Consider the following 20,566-nt stretch of genomic DNA (forward strand, 5'->3'; position numbering starts at 1 on the left):
ATAATGTTTCCTTCTAGTTCAAGTGGTGTTTAAACATTATAAGCACTTTATAATTACCTTTTCATTTATACGCGACCTGTTTTATTCACTACACCGTATGTCAGTAATTATCCCTGGAATAAAACTTTCAAAACTAGCTCTCTGCTTCTTGTACAGAATCTCAAAGCATGTTTCTCCACAGAGAATCTTACTGTTTATGGTGTTTTTACACCGTAAGATATGAGTCTGAGGGGTAAAGTTTCCAAAGTACTTCAAAAGTGCATGAATAATTCTCTGTGAGACAACAATGTGGTGCGTTGCTTTACATCAGAAAGTGCAAAGAGAATATTTGATTCACATTTGCTATTGGAATAAACAAGATCTTTGGTGATGTATATAGTCATATATACAGAGCCTTTGGAAAGTATTCAGACCCCTTGACTTTTCCCACTTTGTTACGTTACAGCCTTATTTTAAAATTGATTGAATTAAACAGTTTCCTCCACAATCTACACACAATACCACATAATGACAAAGCGAAAACCTTATTTAGATACACTACCGTTCAAAAGTTTGGGGTCACTTAGAAATGTCCTTGTTTTTGAAAGAAAAGCACATTTTTGTACATTAAAATAACATCAAATTGATCAGAAATACAGTGTAGACATTGTTAATGTTGTAAATGACTATTGTAGTTGGAAACGGCAGATTTTTTATGGAATATCTACATAGGCGTACCGAGGCCCATTATCAGCAACCATCACTCCTGTGTTCCAATGGCAGGTTGTGTTAGCTAATCCAAGTTTATCATTTGAAAAGGCTAATTGATCTTTAGAAAACCCTTTTGCAATTATGTTAGCACAGCTGAAAACTGCTGTCCTGATTGAAGTAGTAATAAAACTGTCCTTCTTTAGACTAGTTGAGTATCTGGAGCATCAGCATTTGTGGGTTCGATTACAGGTTCAAAATGACCAGAAACAAATAACTTTCTTCTGAAACTCAACAGTCTATTCTTGTTCTGAGAAATGAAGGCTATTCCATGCGAGAAATTGCCCAGAAACTGAAGATCTCGTACAACGTTGTGTACTACTCCCTTCACAGAACAGCACAAACTGGCCCTAACCAGAATAGAAAGAGGAATGGGAGGCCCCGGTGCACAACTGAGCAAGAGGACAAGTACATTAGAGTGTCTAGTTTGAGAAACAAACGCCTCACAAGTCCTCAACTGGCAGCTTCATTAAATAGTAGCCGCAAAACACCAGTCTCAACGTCGACTGTAAAGAGGCGACTCCGGGATGCTGGCCTTCTGCAGCAGAGGTAACTCTGTGTCTTCCTTTGCAGTGGCGGTCCTCATGAGAGCCAGTTTCATCATAGCGCTTGATGGTTTTTGCACTGCACTTGAAGAAAATGTCAAAGTTATTGAAATTTTCCCCATTGACTGACCTTCATGTCTTAAAGTAATGATGGACTGTCGTTTCCCTTTACTTATTTGAGCTGGTCTTGCCATAATATGGACTTGGTATTTTACCAAATAGGGCTATCTTCTGTATACCACCCCTACCTTGTCACAATACAACTGATTGGCTCAAATGCATTAAGAAGGAAAGAAATTCCACAAATTAATTTTAAACAAGGCACACCAGTTAATTGAAATGCATTCCAGGTGACTACCTCATGAAGCTGGTTGAGAGAATGCCAAGAGTGTGCAAAACTATCATCAAGGCAAAGGGTGGCTACTTTGAAGATTCTCAAATCTAAAATATATTTTGATTTGTTTAACACTTTTTTGCTTACTACATTATTCCATATGTGTTATTTCATAGTGTTGATGTCTTCACTGTTATTCTACAATGTAGACAATAGTAAAAATAACAACAAACCCTGGAATGAGTAGGTGTGTCCAAACTTTTGACTGGGACTGTATATTCACAATACCTAGTATAATGTGGCATCAACTACTAATATTTTAAGTTGCCAGGCCCTGAATATACAGTACCTTAACACACTTAGTCGCCTCTCTTGTGTGTAGTCTCAGGGAGACGAAGTTATCTCAGCATTCTACATCTGGGTCACGCTGCCCTACTTTGGTTTAGATGGACAATCCAACCATTTTAAAGTAGATGACAAGAGAGCGTGCTGAAAGAGGCCCTGTGAACAACAAGAACAAAAGTTGAAACCAAAAGCGACTAGAGGAGGAAGGAAGAGAGTGTTACATTTAAAATAAAATGTTTTCAGGGAGACCGTTATTTTATTGGTGGTGGTAGTGTGAGAAGTGGCTTGAACAGAGATGGTTTTGAGATTTTGGCCTGTCATGAAAGACGCCCTGCATCCTCTTCAGTGGGATGGACTGTCTGCAGGAAACGTACATTAGATGCTAAATTTCAAATTGACCCCTAGCCCTATAGCCCCTGCAGACACTCACTTTCTCCCTTCCACTCTTATAGCTCTGTTGTGGTTTGTGTTGTTTCCACACCTCTCTTATCACCAGTATATGCTCCATGTTTTAAGAAGTCTTCTCAGAACTGGACACCTATTAAAACATGGTTCCCAAACCATTATGAAAGAAGCTAACAATTGTAGAGGAAATGAACAAGCGTCACTCAAAACACCAACCACTGCTGTTAATCTTCAATTACCTTTATGGTGGCTCGCTACCTGAGATGTTGCTTTAAACACACGACTGATACTCTATTCAATCCACAGGACCATAGGTTAATGCATATGCATGCAGTATGACATTCACAAGCCCATAGAGTTCATCAAGCCATTGCTATTCCAACAAACACAGAATAGATAGCAAATGTCCAACTTAGCATTTATCCTCAGTTGACCTGGGACTAGTGGTTGCCAGGCTCAAATAACATTCTTGAAGCTTTCTTATGCTGATGGCTCTCTTGGCTTCTTTGACAGCGCTGGTAGCTGGAAGCTTAGACGTTTAAAGAGGATGTGTGAATGTCTTGCAGCATTTCCTTCACTAAAAAGTAATGCTTGACTCCATAATAAGTAGCCGGGTAATGCTTTATAACGGGCTGGCTGTGCAGGAGGCACATCATGATGAAGTTTACTCTAGACTCTGATCTTTGGTCAGTTTTGTATTTTCCCCATGAATGTTTACGTTTAGTATTAGGGGAGGGGAAGGGAAGCTGATCCTAGATCTGTATCTAGGGGAAACTTCACCCCAGAGCCATCAAGATGATGTGGAGGAAGGTGTCAAAACACCTCCCAGCTCACACTCCCCTCAATGACCATGCAGGAGGAAATTGATAACTGGAAGTCAGAAGGCAACACAACCATCCCTTGCTTGAGATCACGGGAGATGCTCCACCATGCTATATTTATCACATATGATTTGACCAGATTTTGAATACATTTTGTAATAATAATAGAACTGACTATTAACGTTTTATTTTCACTTGATTGATATTCTAGATTGTACTGTCGTATCTGGACCATCTTCCCTTAAAGGAAGTCACTTTAATTAAGAATCCCAAGCCACTTACAATTCCCAATGTCATATATCAGTGGCAATCAATGGAACCAGTCCAAGTCAACAGTGCATACATGACAGTCTAGTCTAAAACTTATAACACCGTCCTCCACTAACACGAACGATCCAGCTGGATAACATTGCTTCGTCACTGCTCACTAACCCCAGTGTCTATCTCCTCCCTTTCACTCTGTATCTGTCTGCCTCTTTTTTCTGGGTGTCACCGAGGATTTTATTTACCGCCCTTTGTAATGGGAAAAACCTGCTGTTCCTGTGATAAAAGCTGTCAAAGATTCCATTGGTTCTTTGTCATTCCGTCATCTGTCATTGAACCAGTTCCTTCCTAGCTCTCTCCATCTTCCATTCATGTCCCTTTTGATTTATCAGAGTTGTGGATCAAATCTATGAGATTGCGCATGCATATTCATCATGACACGTTCCACCAAAGAATTCATCTATTGATTCCTAATGTATCTCAAACTAAAACGGACTGCATGAAAACCACCTGGCAAGAAATAATGTTTTTGTACAATCTTTCAATACAGCAAACATCAGGGGTTGTATAACAAATTATTTTTGGAAGAAAAGTTAACATAAGGGGTTCTTTAAATATGTGACGTTAATTAGTATTAATGTTCAAACCTAAAGGTAATAATCAAGAAAGAACAGCCTTGTCAGAATGCTGTTGGTTTGACACCTTTCGTCACGGAATATCACAAATTCCCTATTCCAGCCTTGAAACTGCGCATCCAGTGTGTGTCCTTTGGTTGTTGATGATGATGCTGTTGTTTTTGTTATTGCTTGTGATGAGATAATAACATGGAAAACTAAAAATGACTTGTTAAAGTAATAAAAGTAAAATTGTTTGAGGGCAAGTTTAAAACAAAATATAGATAAGTCATCAGTGGAGGTGAGGGCTTATTCAGCTAAAATAAATGTTTAAATGGCCATGTCCGAATACCTAGACTTGCATTCTAAATTGAAGGCATTTTGAGTGTGAAAAAATATATTGTTTTATAGAATGTTATGCATGCTTTAAATGGCTTTTCAGCTTTCATTTAGTATTAATTCGATGCATACTTTTGAGGTAGAGAATAATCTTTTCATACCCACAACTGTACCAGACACGCAGTACCAAAATGAATGAATGGCGGGAAAACAACACAGTTGTGCATTAGATGGCGCCACCTCAGTTTGGGTGAGTCTAGTATGTTGATATTTGTTGCTTACTGCATACAATTGTACTAAACAGTACATTCTAAATAGCATGTAAAATAATTAGTACAGAGTGTGTAGTTTTAGTAAGTCATAGGCAAGACAGATTTCGGACACGGCCATGTTTGAGTAACGCTTCTTTAACATGTATTTTCTCATTAAACCCCATGCATCTTTGTTTTGAACATGAGCTAATTTCACTGGACTACTACAGGTAAAATACAGCCTGTATCAGCAGCAACTAACATGTGCATTTCAATGCAATGCATGTCTTGAGCTTTGTGTATGAGGGTTAATTTTTAAAGGCTTTTTCCCCCGCTGTTTTGTGTGTTGTTCCCTGTGTGTTTGTCCTCTCCAGGCTTCTTGGACTCGGCCTGAGATGTTCGAGGTATGGCTACTGAACACGTAGCCAGAATCCAGATCCAGTGCTTCACACTGCATCTAGATAAACCCTGTTCACTGCAGAGCATCAGTGTTGGCTTTTTGGACTTTTCTCAAACTCTCCAAAATCTACCACAAATACGATTCCAGACTAATGAAGTCGAATTCGGGAGTATAAAATGAGACGCTTCCTTTTGAACGTCCATTTTTCATTAGATGTTCTGATTGCTAATTTGCAACTTGCCCTCAAGTTCAGTCCCTCCTCATTTTGCATTCATTCCTCTCATATCGTTGGTTTCATAACCACTTATTAGGAAGGTGTCGACAGTTCCCCCAAAGCCACAGACGCTCCAGGTCTACTTCCTTGAAGCTGTTTTCATTCCCATTCATGGTGTGATAACTGTCAGGCTCGTCCCAATGACTGCGAGTCCTGTTTAGGGACTGGGGCTAGCCAGGCAACATTGAAAAACCTCCATTAGCCAACACTCTCTGCTCTGCCGTGGACCAAGTCAAGCCAATCTAGCTGAGCCTTTTGAAAACACTAACCAGCCATGGTGTAGACTGCACAAGAAAACCCTAAAATAGAGATGCACCTTAATATTGTCTACTCCGCTGCTTGTTAGAAAGAAAGAAAAATAAATAATATAAGAAAAATTCAAGAAATGCTTATGCATTTGTGGTAAATATGCGAGGCATTTACTCAACAATCTCAATGTCTCTGTCACATTAGGCATAACTGTTGATTTTGTTTGGTTCAGCGTATGAATATTCATCAACATGTGTGCTGTGTTTATAATGAATGATTCAGTGACATATGGATAGTGTGGATTGGGGAAAATAAGTTTCCCAGAGTTTTAACTACAGATGAAAACTCCCAGTTATCATCTTGCAAGCCGTTATTAATGAATCCCACTGCATGTACAAAAAAAAAATACTCTGAAGTTCCATTCATTGGAAAACATAGCTTCTTGAATCTATACATTTTCATTATTAATTCAGGTCTCAGTTGATCTTTACTCTGGCATCCAACCATGATTTCACATCAGAAAACCCAATCGTCAGTTTTTAGGTTTTGAGTATCAGTTCAGGAAGATGGACTTGTGCCATGTAGCCTAGATAATCGCCCACAGCCATACTGTATCTTCATAACTGAGATGTTGATAATTCAGAATTCAAATAATTTGATACACTATATATACAAAAGTAGGTGGACACCCCTTCAAATGTGTGGATTCGGCTATTTCAGCTGCACCTGTTGCTGACAGATGTATAAAATCAAGCACACAGCCATGCAATCTCCATAGACAAACATTGTCAGTAGAATGGCCCGTACTGAAGAACTCAGTGAATTTCAACGTGGAACCATCATCGGATGCCACCTTTCCAACAAGTCAGTTCGTCAAATGTCTGCCCTGCTAGAGCTGCCCCGGTCAACTGTAAGTGCTATTATTGTGAAGTGGAAATGTCTACAAGCGACAGCGGCACAGCCGCAAAGTGGTAGGCCCCACGAGCTCACAGAACGGGACTACCGAGTGCTGAAGCGCGTAGCGTGTAAAAAATCATCTGTCCTCGGTTGCAACACTCACTCCCGAGTTCCAAACTCCCTCTGGAAGTAATGTCAACACAAGACCTGTTTGTCAGGAGCTTCATGAAATGGGTGTCAATGGCCGAGCAGCCGCACGCACACAAGCCTGAGATCACCATGCGGAATGCCAAGCGTCGGCTGGAGTGGAGTAAAGCTCGCCGCCATTGGACTCTGGAGCAGTGGAAACGCATTCTCTGGAGTGATGAATCACACTTCACCATCTGACAGTCCAACGGACAAATCTGGTTTTGGCGTATGCCAGGAGAACGCTACCTGCTGCAATGCATAGTGCCAACTGTAAAGTTTGGTGGAGGAGGAATAATGGTCTGGGGCTGTTTTTGATGGTTCGGGCTAGGCCCCTAAGTTCCAGTGAAGGGAAATCTTAACGCTCCAGCATACAATGACATTCTAGACGATTATGTGCTTCCAACTTTGTGGCAACAGTTTGGGGTAGGGTCTTTTCCTGTTTCAGCATGACAATGCCCCCATGCACAAAGCGAAGTCCATACAGAAATGGTTTGGCGAAGATTTTGACTCGCCTGCACAGAGCCCTGACCTCAACCCCCTCGAACACCTTTGAGATGATTTGGAACGCCTACTGCGAGCCAGGCCTAATCGCCCAACATCAGTGCCCAACTTCACTAATGCTGAATGGAAGCAAGTCCCCTCAGAAATGTTAGTGGAAAGCCTTCCCAGAAGAGTGGAGGCCGTTATAGCTGCAAAGGGGGGACAAACTCCATATTAATGCCCAAGATTTTGGAATGAGATTTTAGATGAGCAGGTGTCCACATACTTTTGGTTATGTAGTGTATTTTGGCCCTCCCATCTTAGCTAATTTTAGCGTAGCTTCAGTAGATAACTAGTGTTGCTAAATCCTTCTTTTCAGATGCCCAGTAGTGTTCCACCTGTCTTAGTCCCTGGTATTATAGATGCATAGTTTGTAGGAAAAGCAGTTTGCATTCCACATAATGTTATACCATGTCTTTGCTTTTGATATTTCGAATAAGCTGCTCTGATCTTTTCACTATTGTTTGAGTCAACATTTGCCTTGTGTACGATTGTAGTGTCAATTACTGACATGGGTAGAGGATTTATCCATGCTTTCCTGGGTTCACCCTCAATACGACGGGTCAGTTGGTCAGTTTAGCAAAACCCCACTGTAAGTGTGTCACGGCGTCCATAGCACACTCTAGTCTGGCCTCCTTCAGACGACACCTTTTGAGAGAGAATCGAGACATCCGTCCCCAGCAGGCACGACCGTTTCTGAAGGCTCGGACATCGAGCTGGGTTTTTCACTCTTGTTCCTGGGCTCAGCCAGCCATCCTATTTTCCTTGAACTTTTATTAGAATGAGAAAAGGGGTTGGCAGAATGATGCTTCTGCGCTTTTTATTAGAGGAGATAAGAGCCACAGACACAGAATTGTATTATGGGACCACGCTGCAAAGCCTCCCTTTTGCAAAGCTCCCTCACTCTCTCTCTCCTGTTTCTCTTGATATGTGACAACACAAGAAGATCTACACGAGGGGAAGGTGTGACATGAATCGTGCCTCAGCTTTGCTAGCGTGCGACCGACCCTCACAATATAAAGCAATGTGCACACTGCATATATATTACATTTTCCCCCCCGCCTCGGAACACATGTAATGAGAAAGGCCCTGCATGTGTAGCTTACCGCCAATTACTTGGCGAGGAAGCTGCTATGTAGACAGCCCTGCATACTAACAGGTTATGGAGCGTGAGGCATAAACGGGATGGGATCCACGCTCCAAAAAGCCTGTCTATAATTTAAAGCACTCAATGTCTTTGGATCATGACTAAGCCATCCCACCTTAAATCGACTTACCGAATAGATTGAATTGCAAAGCCCCAAATGTGCGATACAGACCAAATCCCCTCTGGCCATTGAACAAGTCATTTGTGGACTTAAGAAGACCTCCCAAAGGGTGTTACATGATGACATACATACAGTAATAAACAAGTTCTGTCTCAGAAACATTGACCTGAAGATCATTTGCTGACTATTCTCCAAAACTGAACCAATAATTATATTGATGTAGATTGATGATGTACATGTCAGTGCTATTGATTTAGTGATACTGTGAGATGCATAGACTTTCCAGATAAGTTATGATGCACCCTTTACTCATTTGTTAGGGTCACCACACCTATTTTGATACTGGCGTCCTGCTTGCCATGAAACATTTGCAAGATGGCGTGACTTAGTTTAATGCGTTTAAGTCTACTACTGACAGTACGAGCATGATGAACATCTTACATCTTTTGACAGCTTATCTAATAGGGTTTCAGCTGGCATGACTAATACATCTATTAAAATGTGTCATGGAAGAGACTTCTCAACGGTTAAAACAGGTCAATTAACTTTCATGTTTTCCATGATATCAGTGTGTGCCATTCATTAGTCAATCTTCCCATTAAATGCCATATTGAGTTTCAGTACCATTTTGATTTTGTCAATGAAATTAGCTCTTTATCATAGAATAAATGAAAACAGTTTTTGCACTTAGATGTGTTGCATTATTTATATTCAGGCTCATAAGACACAGGAGCAGATGCTTGCTCTAAAATTCCCTTAACACAAGATTAATGCTGCCCTTTGAAAAGGTTGTAGGGCACTCTTCAGATCCTCAGCCAGCTGTTTTTACAGTGCTGCACAGCCATTCTCACTACACACAGAGAAGATAACACAATAGGGATGGCCTCACGTATCAATTCTGAATCTATTATTCAAATAAAGCAAAAGCTGAAATGTGTGGAATGCTGTTTAGAAAATAGTCAGAGAGTGTTAGTACCTTAACAAATAGATGTATTTCTGCTCATTGGTGTGAAGCTGTGTGTAGCCCAAAGTAAGCTGGAAGTATAGCTGTTGGATTTTTTTTCAGACATGCTTTTAGAAAACCTGCTGCATTGATTTGCTCCATTATTGATGTGTTTGGTTTTCCCGCGACCTCCTGCAAATCAGCCCAGATAATATCTAAAAACATCCGGTGGGTGTTTGCCATCTTTATTTGGCAGTATTTTGTTCAGGAATTGTGTAGAAAAAGACAAATCTAGGAAAATGAAATTCTGTCCAAATTCCGGCAGGTGCACAGAAAAAAATACATTTTAAAACCGAAGAAAGAAGGTGGCACCTTGAGTGGTCAAGTAATCCAAAAACATGAAATGGTCAAAGTGTTCATTGTGGTTCTTCTCTTTTCTTCCTCATAGAGTCTTGATGGGAACGTAATGGTGCGTAGTCACGCACGGGTGTCCTCTCTAACCCTGAAGTACGTCCAGTTCACCGATGCTGGCCAGTACCTCTGCACTGCCCGCAACTCCATTGGCCAGGACCAGCAGACCATGTACCTGGAAGTGCGCTGTAAGACACCTATCTGTCTCTATTAACTTTTCACATCACACCTCACATCCGTTTTCACTAATACCATTTTTTACCAGTATCTTCAAAAGTTTCCTGAATCCTCACCACCATTTGCAAATAACAATTTTTTACTTTATCGATGAGATTGTCATTGAGAGTGATAGTCCAAGAAATTCTAGCTAGATCAGAAGTTACCAAAAGATACCTACTCTTGAATTTGACACACTTTACACCAGAAGCCATGGACCCATGACCTTTGACCCTTTGATTTTTCCTTTCTGCTGTGGCAGTAGATTTTAATGGATTGTTCACAGTATCTAGAACTCTGTAAGGACAGCTTTGTAGGCTTGCCAAAGATTGAATTGAATTTCCTGGCTTACAAACGGAATATGGGCTAGTAAATTTCAATCTTAATGAGTTCCAGACGCATCAGATTACAGTCACAGCCTGCTAACGGTACATAACACAGAGCTGTGCACAGACAAGTGAGAGCCAAATCATGCTTAATCTCATTTTTGCACATTCAAACGTTCCATGAATATGGAGAAGGAAGAGAGAGAAAAAAATACAGTATGTGCCCAATAATGAACGTCTAATTGGATTAAATTCCCTTTCCCCCAAACACAGGCAATCTCCTCCGAAAACCAGATAGCATCACAATAAACAATTGATAGGATTGTGAGGACTAGCGTTTAGCCGGAGTCTGGCTAGTGGGTAATCAGGTTGTTAGTTCAGTGTTGCACAGTAATTAGTGAAAATAAAAGGTGCTTTGTCTTGAGCAGAGCTCTCTCCCTCCAAGATTAAACTCAACCAGATTGTTCAATCAGGACAGTATCTACACATAGGAGGATTGAGACAATTGAGACACTCAATTCCCATTATCTGTGGTGTGCGATCTTTGTTTGTGCTACCCATGTGCTGATAGGAAAGTGTTAATGTATTTTCTGTTTGGCCTTGGCTCTTTCGGTGCACGTCAGTCTGTTTGGCATGAATATCTTATTAAAACAATGATTGTTTTAGCTCCTCTCGATAAGCAGGGTTTATTTTGAGAAATCCATTTAGCTGGGCCAGTCTAGAGTAATTGAATGGCATGGTCGTGGGCACAGGCTTGTCACAGACTCAGAGAGTGGGTTGAGATTGCGGAAAGGGAGCAAGGCCTAATAGGGGGAGCGGGATGGAGAATCGGACGATTTAGCGATGTCCATCAATCCCAACAGCTGGGGACAGCAATGGCATAAAGTACCCAGGGTTGGAACTTGAACCAAGGCCTAGCAGTGTCATGGGAGACCTTAGTATCAGGGACATATTAGAGAGATGTACAATATTTTACACAGTTTATGTGGGGCCAGTGAATCCCAGGGTTACTTTCTTACAATATAAAACATGCTTGACTAAAACACTTGAGGGGTGTGTGCTAGATCAATAAATTGTGATAGGTCTATAGCAACTGTAGTGAATCGGTTAAATAGAGTGGATAGAGTGGCAATAAGTGAAAGTGTTTTACTGACCACTGGTTGATCTATGCTTGCCATGTGACTTTAAAGGCAAAGCAAAGAAACATATACACCAACAAATAAAAAGTATTTCTTACACGGTAGCTTTACTATTCACATTGGTGCACAAATTGCATAATAAAAGAAATGTATGTATCATGTAGAGGTGACGAATGAAGATTCAGCCTCTGTCTTATCTAGCGTTATTTTTTCACTGAGTTGCTGGCTCAACACTTTTTCCTTGAATGCAACTAACCACAGCAGCTACTGTGATTGTATTTCATGGTGTAGCACAAAGTTATTATGCTCACGATATGATGTATACAGCCTTATGTCCTCATAGAAAAAACAAAAAACAGAATGTGCAACTTTTTTAATGTAAAATGTTTTTAGTATAGTGCTTAAACCTAGGTACTGTGGGAGACGTTTCCAGATATAAACAATAAAAAACACCCTGAGTACTAGTAATATAGTATTCTAGTATTTATTCAGTATAGTGTTTCAGATATTTATAGACTTTATGTCTGTGGTGGACAGGTTGCTGTTGCAGTATGTTTATAAACAGAAGTCTGTGTGTTGACCTTCTGGTGATCCCCGCCCCCCCCCCCCCCCGTGCCGTTGCAGATGCTCCTAAGATCCAGGGCTCAGTGACGGTCTACACCTGGGAAAGGAACGCAGCCAACATCAGCTGTGAGGTTCTGGCCCATCCGGGGGCCTCGGTGGTGTGGTTCAGAGATGGTCAGCAGCTGCCTAGCGCGAACACCACCAACGTCAAGATCTACAACACACCAGCCGTTAGCTACCTCGAGGTATGGTACAATAGGGCTAAGATGGTTTAAGTGCCTTTCTAAAGGACGTAACCTCGGTAGTTACATTCCTCCTGGGATTGACAACTACTTTTTGGGTTATACAATTTCCAGATGTTAAAACGCAAGCTCAAACTGGGTAACTCAAGCAGAACATAGAACATACTGGCTGCATCCCAAATGGCGCCCTATTCCCTATAGTGCACTACTTTTGACCCTATGGGCCCTGGTCTAAGTAGTGCACTATAATGGGATTAGGGTGCCATATGGGAAACAACCCTTGAGTCTGTTCCCAGGACCTGGGTAGACACAGTCAGCATGCATGACCTGCTGTGCTGAATCTCGGGCAGTGAGACTTCCCATTCAAAAGTGAGTTTCATGCCCCGAGTCCCCTGAACCCAGAACACTCTGTGGCACAAAGAGGCCTGTATGAGCCGCTGGTACATTTACACTAAGATGCTTGGTTAATGGTGCCACCGGAGGGTCCAACCGCCCCCACCACTTGATAATTATTGAGCAAGACGTGTGCCAGTGGTGGGGAACAAAAGGCACCGCTATCGTCTGGGGTACGTCAGATCACTGAAGGATAAAGATGTTGTTGATGTCACGATCGTCGTAAAGCATACTCGGACCAAAGCGCAGCGCGATATGGGTTCCACATGTTTATTCCATGAAACGCACAAAAACAATAAAGAACAAACTAAACGTGACGTTCTGGAGTGCTCACAGGCAACAACACAAAAACAAGATCCCACAATGGCTGCCTAAATATGATCCCCAATCAGAGACAACGAAAAACAGCTGCCTCTGATTGGGAACCATACCAGGCCAACATAGAAATACACAACCTAGATTAGAACACCCCCCTAGTCACACCACAACCTAACCAAAATAGAGAATAACACGGCTCTCTATGGTCAGGACGTGACAGTACCCCCCTCCCAAAGCTGCAGACTCCGGCCGCAAAACCTGAATCCAACTGGGGAGGGTAGGGGGGGGTGACTAATGTCGGTGGCAGCTCCGGTGCGGGTCTCTGCCCCCGCCCAGACCACGGGTCCGGCCATGGAGCTGGGTTGGACGCCGCACCCGGACTGGGCACCGGCGCCGAGGAAGGCTCCGGCCATGGAGCTGAGTTGGCCGCCGTGCCTGGACATCGGCGCAGAGGAAGGCTCTGGCCTTGGAGCTGGACTGGACGCCGTGCCCGGACTGGGCCCCGACACAGAGGAAGGCTCCGGCCTTGGAGCGAGACTGGACGCCGTGCCTGGACTGGGTACCGGCGCAGGGGAAGGCTCCTGCCATGGAGCGGGACTGGACGCCGTGCCTGGACTGGGCACCGGCGCAGAAGAAGACTCTGGCCTTGGAGCTGGACTGGACGCCGTGCTTGGACTGGGCATCGGCGCAGGGGAAGGCTCCGGCCATGGAGCTGGAGGTTCCGGACCGTTGACCATCGCTGGAGGTTCCAGACCGTGGACCGTCGCTGGAGGTTCCGGACCGTTGACCGTCACTGGAGGTTCCGGACCGTGGACCGTCGCTGGAGGTTCCGGACTGTGGAATGTCGCGGGAGGTTCCGGACTGTGGAATGTCGCGGGAGGTTCCGGACTGTGCACCGTCGCAGAAGGTTCCGGACTGTGCACCGTCGCAGGAGGTTCTGGACTGTGAAACATCGCCGGAAGCTCTGGACTGTGAACCGTCGCCGGAAGCTCTGGACTAGGGACCGTCGCCGGAAGCTCTGGACTGGGGATGCACACTGGAGGCCTAGTGTGTGGAGCCGGTACAGGTGGCACCGGGCTGGTGACACGCACTTCAGGGTGAGTGCGGGGAGCAGGCACAGGACGTACTGGGCTGTGGAGGCGCACTGGAGACCTGGTGCGTAGAGCCGGCACAAATTGTACCGGAACGATGACACACTTCGCACGGCAAGTGCGGAGAGCTGGCACAGGACGCACTGGGCTGTGAAGGCGTACTGGAGACTTGGTGCGTAGAGCCGGCACAGTTTTTACCAGACTGCTAGCACACTCCTCAGGACGAGTACGGAGAGCTGACTCAGGTGGCATCAAACAGATAACACGCTCCTTAGGGCGAATGTCGTGCATCATACACCAACACAACAACTCTCTCATTTCTCTCTCCTCCAATTTCTCCATCAACTCACTGACGGTCTCTGACTCTCTACATTCACTCTCCTCCAATTTCTCCCTCTTCTCCCAGACTGGCTCTGGTTCATTCCCCGGCTCCGCCGACCACCCCTTGTMCCCCCCCCCCCCCCCCAAAAAAATGTGGGCTGTTTTTTGGGCTTTCTCTGTGGCCGACCACCCCGGCGTCGTCGCTGTCCTCCCTTCTCTCCTTGCGTCTGCCGCCAAGGAAGGCTTTTCGTCTCCTGCCAAGATCTCCTCCCAAGTCCAGGATATCTTCTCCTCCTTGATCTCCTCCCAAGCCCAGGATACCTTCTCCTCCTGGGCACGCTGCTTGGTCCTGTTGTGGTGGGGTCTTCTGTCACGATCGTCGTAAGCATACTCGGACCAAAGCGCAGCGCGATATGGGTTCCACATGTTTATTCCATGAAACGCACAAAAACAATAAAGTGCAAACGAAACGTGACGTTCTGGAGTGCTCACAGGCAACAACACAAAAACAAGATCCCACAAAACACAGTGGGGAAATGGATGCCTAAATATGATCCCCAATCAGAGACAACGAAAAACAGCTGCCTCTGATTGGGAACCATACCAGTCCAACATAGAAATACACAACCTAGATTAGAACACCCCCCCCCTAGTCACACCCCGACCTATCCAAAATAGAGAATAACAAGGCTCTCTATGGTCAGGGCGTAACAGTTGATGCAGACGTCTTATTTATTCTTCTAGGTCACCCCAGATTCCCAGAATGACTTTGGAAGCTACAACTGCACAGCCACCAACTTAATTGGAACAGAGTCCAAGGAGTTCCTCCTCATCCAAGCAGGTCAGTAAACAGGGCTTACTCTGTAATATACTGTACACAAAGATTTCACCAAGATATATTCAGATTCATATGTATTCGTTATTGTTTAATTGATTGTGAATTCATTATGAAACTATATAGCTGAACCAAGATAGCAATAGAAGTTTGTATTTTCATTTAAATGGAAGGAAAATCCAATGCATATAGTACAGCCACCCAGTGTCGTTACCACACCTCAAGCAGTCTCAACCATTTCTGGAACAGTTCAGCGGAGGCCCACCGTGAAGTTTGGTCTTGGTTTTACTTTAGAAACCTCAAGTATTCTTCTCTGTTAGTTTCATACATCACATCTGGAGGTTGACTTACTGTTTTTAGCTTCAAGATTAGTTACTTTTCAGTTGTAAAGGTGAAGTGCCATTGTGATAAAAACATAATGGGTATAATTTCCAGGGAGTTTTCAGACATATTGGCGTTAAGTGCAAATTGAGGGCTGCTATTTTGGCGGACTATAAAGCAGTGCAGATGTCATGGGTAGTTGGCCAAGTGTTTTTTTTGTCGTCTGCAATACAGTGGTGGCATGCACTTTAACACCTTTTTTAGTAGAGTGGCAATGTGTGCTTGTGAGTGCACCAATGGGAGAACCATGCTTTATATTTTTTTGCTCGTTTTTTAAGCTCGTTTTTTAAGCAGCCACAATCTAGGTTGTGTCAGTAAACCATGTGCTTCTCAGAATATCATCCCAACATGTTCTTGAGTGCCTGAGACTTGCCAAAAGGATTTGGAAGATATCGTTTGCATTATTCCATTGCAGTTAGCACAGCATTTCACATGTACTGTAGCTCCCGTCACCTGTAGTAACATGGGACTGCCAGCACCTTGAAACCGTTATTGACTGATCTCTTCACATGTGGCCCAATGATTGAACGAATCTGGCACATTTCTCTTTATGATTGGTTGAATCTTTGAAATCCTTGATCCTGATTGGCTACACATCCTGTGGGTCTCCAGGGACAGGATTAAACCTGTATGTTTCCTTGGTGTTGTGTAGATGTGCCGTCGGCGCCCGCCATCGAGCGCGTGGAGCCTTTCTCCAGCACAGCCGTCGTAGAGTTTGAGGAGCCTGATGCCAGCGGCGGAGTTGCCATCCTCAAGTATCGGGCCGAATGGCGCATGAAGGGCCTAGACTGGACCGGCAGGGAGTACGACGCAGAGGATGGTGAGTCTCACAGACAGACAGACGGACAGACGGACAGACGGACAGACGGACAGAACAGAACAAGATGACATTGCCAGTAGAGCAGAGCCATATACATACAGAAATGTTTCTGGAGTAGGCTAGTTTATCAAAGCAAAACAGAAATGTGAACGTCAGCATTCAGTTTGAATAAGGCTTGTTTGTAGAAACAAGCCTAGTGTCGGAGCATTATTAATACCTTTCATATTGAGTCTTGGCCAGTGTTCTCTTGGAGGAGACAAATCCACCTCAATGGGTCCTGGATAAATAAAGTGTAAATAAAATATAAGGGGAAAGGGGATACCTATTCAGTTGCACAACTGAATGCATTCAACCAAAATGTGTCTTCCGCATTTAACCCAATCCCTCTGAATCATAGAGGTGCGGGGGGCTGCCTTAATCAACATCCACTGCACCCGAGGAGCAGTTGTTGTTGGGGGTTAACTGCTTTTCTCAAGGGTAGAACAGCAGATTTTTCCACCTTGCTGGCTCGGGGATTCAAACCATGGACCTTTCGTTTACTGGCTCAACACTCTTAACCGCTAGGCTATATGCCGCCCATCAAAACCTATGTAGGATATTGGGGTAGATATTAGAATTTGATTGTCAGTGCGGTCAGCACAACGCGCCAAATCTGTCAGGGGCTAGAAGTCTATGTGGGCTAGAATCCTGCGCGTGTCCATTTTTTGGAGCTACACTCGCCCCACACCAAATCAATTCCGAGCCCCACCTGATATCCGACATAAGATTTCTCTCCACAACCTGACCTACCAGCATAGATTTCTTCCAAGAGCCGATCTATGACCTGCCAAATAGCACCAATTGTATTGTTTTTATGACTCCAGAGTAGGAGTAGTAGCTATTATTCCCCTCCCTGCATGAATTGATTTGTCTGCATGACTATTCAACATTTGGATAAAAGGAAACCATGCCATGAATTAACGATATCTTTTTAGTTTTACAATGAGATGTGGCTCATTGACATCTTAAATCGTTCTGTTAAAATGGGCCTTCTAATTACCTTTATTACCTAATGAAAGCCTATAGCCGACATAACAGACCCGGCGCCAGGAAAAAGTGACCAAGGGGACAGTTGAAACCCCACATGTTTGGTGGTTCTTGCATTGGAATTATATTGAATTCTGCTTTATATAATTATGCTATACCACAGTAAACATAAAGTTCAACTGCCAAGACTCCAAAATCATTGTTTTTGAAATCTGTAGCCTCTCTGCTGCGCTATATCTGCACAATGGAAAGCGCCCTACAGCTAGGTAATGAATATAGGCTACAAGATCGATAGGGCAATTCACCTATTACAAACAGCCTATGTGAATGCAGTGTACACACAGCTATCTTACCAATATAATGCAAACGCAATGTTGAAAGTAGTAGCCTAGTTATTCATGCATGCAAACAAAAACACTGAATAGCATTTTGGCTTAGAATAACGACACAACTGCAAATAGGAAGGAACGCAAACAGAAAACAAATACTTATTTTCCACCATAATTTGCAAATAAATTCATTAAAAATCCTACAATGTGATTTTCAGGATTTTTTTTCTCATTTTGTCTGTCATAGTTGAAGTGTACCTGTGATGAAAATTACAGGCCTCTCTCATCTTTTTAAGTGGGAGAACTTGCACAATTGGTGGCTGACTAAATACTTTTTTGCCCCACTGTACATGTGTCTTATACCATTTTAAAGATAATCTTGTTGTTAATCCCACCAAAGTGTCCGATTTCAAATATGCTTTTCAGCGAAAGCACTACAAACGATTATGTTAGGTCACACCAAACCACAATAAGCACAGCCATTTTTCCAGCGAAAGATAGCAGTCACAATAAGCAGAAATATAGCTCAAATTAATCACTAACCTTTGATGATCTTCATCAGATGACACTCATAGGACTTCATGTTACACAATACATGCATGTTTTGTTTGATAAAGTTCATATTTATATAAAGAAATCTGAGTTTACATTGGCGCGTTACATTCACTAGTTCCAAAAACATCCAGTGATYGTGCATAGCCACATCGTTTCAACAGAAATACTCATCATAAATGTAGATGATAATACAAGTTATACACATGGAATTATAGATATACCTCTCCTTAATGCAACCGCTGTCAGATTTCAAAAAAACTTTACGGAAAAAGCAAACCATGCAATAATCTGAGACGGAGCTCAGAACAAGAGTCAAATTAGCCGCCATATTGGAGTCAACAGAAACCAGAAATTATGTGATAAATATTCCCTTACCTTTGATGATCTTCATCACAATGCACTCCCAGGAATCCCAGGTCCACAATAAATGCTTGATTTGTTCGATAATGTCCGTTATTTATGTCCAATTAGCTACTTTTGTTAGCGCGTTTGGTAAACAATTCCAAAGTCACGAAGCGCGTTCACTAAAACCTGACGAAATGTCCAAAAGTTCCGTAACAGTCAGTAGAAACATGTCAAACAATGTATTGAATCAATCTTTAGAATGTTGTTAACATAAATCTTGAATAATGTTCCAACCGGAGAATTACATTGACTTCAGATGAGCGATGGAACGGAGCTCCCTCTCATGTGAACGCGCATGGTCAAAGAATGGTCACCTCATGGCACACGTGACTGATTCTCCTCTCATTCGGCCCCCCTTCACAGTAGAGTCATCAGACAAGTCTAGTGGAAGCTGTAGGAAGTGCAAACTCATTCATATCTCGCTGTGATTTCAATGGGATCTTGGTTGAAAATCCACCAGCCTCAGAATTTCCACTTCCTGTTTGGATTTTATCTCAGGTTTTTGCCTGCCATATGAGTTATGTTATACTCACTGACATAATTCAAACAGTTTTAGAAACTTCAGAGTGTTTCCTATCCAATACTAATAATAATATGCATATATTAGCAACTATGACTGAGGAGTTGGCCGTTTACTCTGGGCACCTCTGTGCACCTTTTATCCAAGCTACTCAATACTGCCCCTGCAGCCGGTCAAACGTTTCGAGTAGCCTTCCACAAGCTTCCCACAATAGGTTGGGTGAATTTTGGCCCATTCCTCCTGACAAAGCTGGTGTAACTGAGTCAGTTTTGTAGGCCTCCTTGCTCACACACGCTTTTCAGTTCTGCCCACAAATTTTCTATGGGATTGAGGTCAGGGCTTTGTGATGGCCACTCCAATACCTTAACTTTGTTGTCTTTAAGCCATTTTGCCACAACTTTGGAAGTATGCTTGGGGTCATTGTCCATTTAGAAGACCCATTTGCGACCAAGCTTTAACTTCCTGACTGATGTCTTGAGATGTTGCTTCAATATATCCACAGAATTTTCCTTCTCATGATGCCATCTATTTTGTGAAGTTTAGCAAAGCAACCCCACAACATGATGCTGCCACCCCCGTGCTTCACGTTTGGGATGGTGTTCTTCGGCTTGCAAGCCTCCCCCTTTTTCCTCCAAACATAACGATGGTAATTATAAACAGTTTATTTTTGTTCATCAGACTAGAGACATTTCTCAAAAAGTACGATCTTTGTCCCCAGTGTCACGTTGCAAAACCGTGTCTGAGCTTTTTATTATGGCGGTTTTGGAGCATGGTTCTTCCTTGCGAGGGCCTTTCAGTTTGTCGATATAGGACTCGTTTTATTACTGTGGATATTAGATACTTTGTCTGTTCCTCCAGGCATTTCACTAAGTGTCCCTTTGCTGAGTTGTGCTGTGATTGATTTGCAACTTTTCCGCCAAAGATGTTCATCTTCTAGGGGACAGAAGGTCTCCTTCCTGAGGGCGATGGCGGTCTTGCGATATCCATGGTGCGTATTATGTTGTACAGGAATGAACGATCGGATACCTTCAGGCGTTGTGAAATGCTCCCAAGATAACGCTGTGGGGTCTGACAACTTTTTTTCTGAGGTCTGTGCGTGATTATTCTTGATTTCTCCATGATGTTCAAAGCAAGAATGGCACGTGCGCTTGTAAGTAGCCTTGAAATACATCCACAGGTTACACCTCCATTGACTCAAATATGTCAATGGCCTATCAGAAGCTTCTAAGCCATGACATAATTTGTTCGG

At 43.1% G+C, this 20,566-nt stretch overlaps 1 protein-coding gene across 7 annotated transcripts in view; it reads left to right on the plus strand.

Moving 5' to 3' along the window:
• LOC111950574 (neural cell adhesion molecule 1-like) overlaps positions 1-20,566 on the plus strand; it is a 326,193-nt gene that overhangs the window by 259,603 nt on the left and 46,024 nt on the right. For all 7 annotated transcript variants that reach the window (XM_070434390.1, XM_070434388.1, XM_023968244.2 and 4 more), the window contains 4 exons: positions 9,874-10,024; positions 12,142-12,326; positions 15,191-15,287; positions 16,315-16,482. In XM_070434390.1, the coding sequence (XP_070290491.1) occupies positions 9,874-10,024; positions 12,142-12,326; positions 15,191-15,287; positions 16,315-16,482 (601 nt within the window). The remainder of the gene's footprint in view (positions 1-9,873; positions 10,025-12,141; positions 12,327-15,190; positions 15,288-16,314; positions 16,483-20,566) is intronic.

Source organism: Salvelinus sp. IW2-2015, linkage group LG23 (assembly GCF_002910315.2).
Source record: "Salvelinus sp. IW2-2015 linkage group LG23, ASM291031v2, whole genome shotgun sequence".
In the NCBI taxonomy this organism is placed as follows: Eukaryota; Metazoa; Chordata; class Actinopteri; order Salmoniformes; family Salmonidae; genus Salvelinus; species Salvelinus sp. IW2-2015.